This window comes from Micropterus dolomieu, linkage group LG08 (assembly GCF_021292245.1).
Source record: "Micropterus dolomieu isolate WLL.071019.BEF.003 ecotype Adirondacks linkage group LG08, ASM2129224v1, whole genome shotgun sequence".
Lineage (NCBI taxonomy): Eukaryota > Metazoa > Chordata > Actinopteri > Centrarchiformes > Centrarchidae > Micropterus > Micropterus dolomieu.
In genome coordinates, this window is record NC_060157.1 from 26,473,601 (window position 1) to 26,478,049 (window position 4,449).

General features: G+C 43.9%; 2 protein-coding genes across 11 annotated transcripts in view; one reads left to right on the forward strand and one right to left on the reverse strand.

Moving 5' to 3' along the window:
• Nucleotides 1-2,583, reverse strand: part of LOC123975792 (solute carrier family 35 member C2-like) — a 58,560-nt gene extending 55,977 nt beyond the window's left edge. Inside the window, exons 1-3 of one of the 7 annotated variants that reach the window (XM_046057548.1) lie at nt 1,915-2,583; nt 628-836; nt 248-398 (exon numbers count right to left, since the gene is read on the reverse strand). In XM_046057548.1, coding sequence (XP_045913504.1) covers nt 248-398; nt 628-738 — 262 coding nt within the window. In that variant the 5' untranslated portion in view covers nt 739-836; nt 1,915-2,583. Of the gene's footprint in view, nt 1-247; nt 399-627; nt 837-1,167 lie in introns of all 7 variants that reach the window. The other 6 variants (XM_046057546.1, XM_046057545.1, XM_046057544.1 and 3 more) reach the window with 6 other exon arrangements.
• taf13 (TATA-box binding protein associated factor 13) lies at nt 786-2,821 on the forward strand. Of its 4 annotated transcripts, none has more exons than XM_046057551.1 (3): nt 786-884; nt 2,076-2,137; nt 2,230-2,821. In XM_046057551.1, the coding sequence occupies exon 3, from the start codon at nt 2,234-2,236 to the stop codon at nt 2,609-2,611; it is 378 nt and encodes a 125-aa protein (XP_045913507.1). In that variant the 5' UTR covers nt 786-884; nt 2,076-2,137; nt 2,230-2,233; the 3' UTR covers nt 2,612-2,821. The 4 variants fall into 4 exon arrangements, with proteins under 4 accessions (XP_045913507.1, XP_045913508.1, XP_045913509.1 ...); XM_046057552.1 differs by having other exon boundaries at nt 2,233-2,821; XM_046057553.1 differs by lacking the exon at nt 786-884 and having other exon boundaries at nt 1,872-2,137.
• The last annotated feature ends 1,628 nt before the right edge of the window (nt 2,822-4,449 follow it).

Below are 4,449 nucleotides of genomic sequence, written 5' to 3' on the forward strand. Positions count from 1 at the left end.
ACACACACACACACACACACACACACACACACATACATATATATATATGCCTGTTTATGTTGGTTTAGTCTAATCTTCAACTATACCCTCAGGTGTGATGTAATACTGGTATCAATATGGACTTTAGTCTGTAGTATGCTGGAGTTTTTAAGTGAACATGACAAGAACTTACCATCAGTCCCTTTTCTAATTCTCTGACAGGTAAAAACAGTTTACTCAAACTCTCAAGGCTCCGCTAACATCTCACCTGTGGGAGCCACTTTACGGAGGTAATCTCTCCAGCTCAGAATGATACGGGGTTTCCCTGTCCAGCTCTGCATGGACCGCCGGGTCAGAGCCGACAGGCAGAAGTTGATGGAGAGGTGAACTAACGTCATGAAGAGGGGATAGTGAAACCCCTGAGAGATAGACAAAGAAACAGACAGGGTCATCACGGATGGCCTAGGCAGATCATCCAGTATCTCTGGGTTTTCTCAGGGCCCTTAACCTTGAAACACTGGGAGATGATCTACTCAGGACCTGTGATGACTTTCATTAATCATCCAAAATGAAAGCGTGCATGTCCTGTGTAGAGGGACAGCCTTACTGCTGCAAAACAAACAGGGCTTTGTGAAGTCTTTCACTTACCTTCATCAGCCATTTGTTATAGAAGGTGATGCCTATAGAGAAGACATAATAAAGGAGAACTAGTCCAATAGTGCGAATCCCCCGGCAGAGGAACTGGACTGGGCACGCCATCCAGGTCTGCCAGGATCAGCTGTCAGAAAAGACAGCTACTGTAGAAAAGGCATCTCCCAACTGAATCCACATCCCGTCCTAACACCCACAGAGGACTGCTTTAAGACAGCGTGTGGAAGAGGACGAGGGAGGGAAAGAAAAACAAGGTTAGGGTTTAGTTGCATTTGTGAACAGCAATATAACAGAACAAGTAGCTACATAGTTAGTTACCAGAGTTATAAATAAGCCTGATGTGTTATATTATATTAACGCCAACATTGATTTGACAACCACCAGCAACAGCTAAGTTAGCAGCTAAACCACGTCAGCTAAAAAAGCGGTCGAGCCATATGTTAGCCACAGCGAGCAAACAGGTTATTAAACAGGAACAGAGTCAGCATCCTATTAACTAGACAGCACTGGATATTATTAGTTAGCTGATGAACTCACCAGTAGCGACGATGACATCAAATGGCTGTTTGGCTAAGTTTGACAGGTCCAATTGCTCTCTTGGTTAACTAACGTAACGTTAGCTTATAATGACGTTAACGGTACCCCGATTAGTTTACATTAGCCTGCTATGCAAACTGGTATTGCATTGTTGATATAACGCCAGGTTAATAAAAAAAAAACCCTCAAAAAATGAATTAGCACTAAGTGAGAGCACAGTGCGGCCCCCCAGTACGTGTCATTCATATGGCGAAACCCTCATTCTGAACTGTATTGATCAATCACACAAGTAACAATGTCCGTGTCTGTTTCCCCATCTACAGGTCACAGGCATGGTGACCTAAGACCTCACTTGAATCAGAATGAACAATTCTTTAATTCGGCGTCAACATATCCCGACAAGAAATCGCATTTTATCATAATATTTTGAGTTTGTTGTTTTCACAGGGCTAACTGTTTAACGTTAACTTAAGTTAGCCAAAGTTAACTGTTACAGTGCCATTTACCGAGTTTTCACTAACATAATAACGTTACACACAAAGCGCAACAAAATAAAATGAAAATATGAATTAAGTTAATCAAGTTGTCATACACATGCGGACTTGGCTAGCGTTAGTTAGCAATTTTCCAATGTAGCTAACGTTAACGTTAACGAGCAGTGATCTTCACAGACACGGTTATTTTAAATTGTCATCTTTTTGTATTGAGTTTGGCGTAACGTTATCAGCAGCTAACAAAGAAACCTACCGTGATTCATGTTGACTATATGGTTGAGCAACAAGTGTAAACTTTGTGGTAACGTTATAGTAATAGGCGGATCATTATTCGAAGGACAACAGACTTGAAGACAACCGGCAGGGGCAGTGTTTTCTGAAAGACTTTTTTTCTTTTGCTCAAACCACATCCAGAGTCGACGATACAGGCGGAAGTCAACACAAACCACGGTTGTGACCCCGCGCTCAGCTACAAGGTACCGTATGTTGCCCTGAATCACCGTGTGTTTAACTTAACAATATATTACCGCTCAGTGAAAAGTCAAACAGTTTATCTGCGTGTTTCCAGCAGAATGGCGGATGAGGAGGACGAGACTGGCTTCGACGAGGAGGTGGAGGACGGATCCGGCGGAGTAGATGTCGGCCACGGTGGGAAGAGAAAGAGGCTCTTTTCCAAGGAGCTCCGGTGTATGATGTACGGATTTGGTGACGACCAGAACCCGTATACGGAGTCTGTGGATATTCTGGAGGACCTGGTGATCGAGTTTATCACGGAAATGACCCACAAAGCCATGTCTATCGGACGCCAGGGCCGCGTCCAGGTGGAGGACATCGTTTTCCTAATTCGCAAGGACCCCAGGAAGTTCGCCAGAGTCAAAGACCTGCTGACCATGAACGAAGAGCTGAAGAGAGCCCGGAAGGCTTTTGACGAAGCTAATTATGGCTCATAACCTTGCAATGGGACACTCATCTAATTTGGCGGCTCATTCCTTTTTAAATGCTTTGAATTGTTCATTCTGTCTGTTCGTTGACTTGCTGTCCGAAGTAGGTGTTGTTTTTGACATGTGATGTACATTATTTTATATGGTGGTATGACAGTGATGAGCTAAGTGTTCACATGATTCTGTCTGGGACTGTTTAAATAAAGTGACTTAAACAAAGCCTTAATGTGCCCAGTCATTAGTGTTAATTTGTATAGGAGAAGAGACCTGACAGTGACATTTATGGCTCCACATCACAAGCACAAGTGGAAAAAAAAGTTACATGACCCTAGAAACTGTGCCGCCACAGTACCTCAACTTGGTAAACTGTTGTTATGACGACTAGAGCTGCAGCAATTTGCAGAATGCAATTTTCTAAAGACTAAATTCCCTGGTTTTTCTGTTTTCCTCAGTGTTCTGTGATCATGTGGATACTGAATACTTTGAGCAGTAGTTGGACAAAACAAGACAATTAAAGGCCCTATTCCTGGCCCCTCATAGATTTAGTTGACGTCACCTGTTAAGTGCTTGAGTGCAAGAGGCTGCAAGGATCCAAAATGATAAAATAGGACATCACCTTGCAGCATATCACGAAACCCTTAAGACGCCAAAACGTGAGTTGTGGGGTTGGGACCTTTTTCTTCACGGCCAAGGCACTTAAAGTGACCGACTGTCTGATTTAAAGCAGCATCATACACTTACATTTAAACAGATTTTACTTACTTACCTTCCATGTTTAGGCTACCTTTTTTTGAGGCATGCTTCCCCTGGTAGACTATTAACCCTGCGCTATGAAATGTGGGTCACTCCCTCGGCAAAGCCTGTAGAGATATAGACTTACGGAAAGCGTACAGCAAGGATGAAAAGGAGAGCAAGAGGACCTCATGCGCCCTAAACCTTTGCGGACTTACCATGAGCGTGCCTTAAGGTCTGTGAGTGTGGAGATTGGGATTCAGCTAAAGATGTCACCTTTGACTGGGAAAATGGGATGGAAATGTGTTTCTTGAACCTCAAGATGACATTAGCGATCAACAGTCAAGGGGAACTAAGAACTCTGGGCCTGGACAAAAGTTCGATCAATGTCCTGCATTTCAAAAAAATAATCCTGATGGCATTTTTTGGTGTCTTCTCTAGGTGTGGGCTCCTCAAAGTGGCACCACCTTGCACCCCCCACCCCCCCTCCACACACACACACACACACACACTTTTGACAGCAGTTACCCCAATCAAGATTTTGTATTCATCACAAAATCTAGTGTCATAGACAAAACTGGCTGGGGTTCAAACACAATGGACAAAAAGAAGAAACAAACAGGTTTTATTGATATTCCTCAAAACAAAAATTTTTTTTTACACAGACCATAAATATGACAGACCAACTACAAGTGAGCATGTGTTATTTCATTTATTCTGCAAATGACTTCTTTGTACAGTGAAGTGGCTGAATTAATTGGTCTAAGCAGCAGGTAACAGGCTGCTGTTTTATCTAGACTACATCTAGATCAGAGTTTTATTGGTAGGAGGGGGGTTCGCTGGTGACACGTGCCTGTTAACGCCATGCATACCGCAAAAGGTGTGTGCAGAGAATTTTCACATTGCAGCCATGCCTTCCTGTCACGGGGTACAGTGTCAGCGCATCATCCATGGGCTGTCTGCATTTACAAGCGAGCTGGGGAAGAGTGTGGCCCAGCCAGCGACCCCCGCCAGGTGCCCTAGCTGTCTGTTGAGGATGTCTATAAGGATGAAGAAGAGAGGCAGAGAACCAGAGGGACAGGATGGAGGAGAGGAACTGGGGGGGGGGGGGGGGG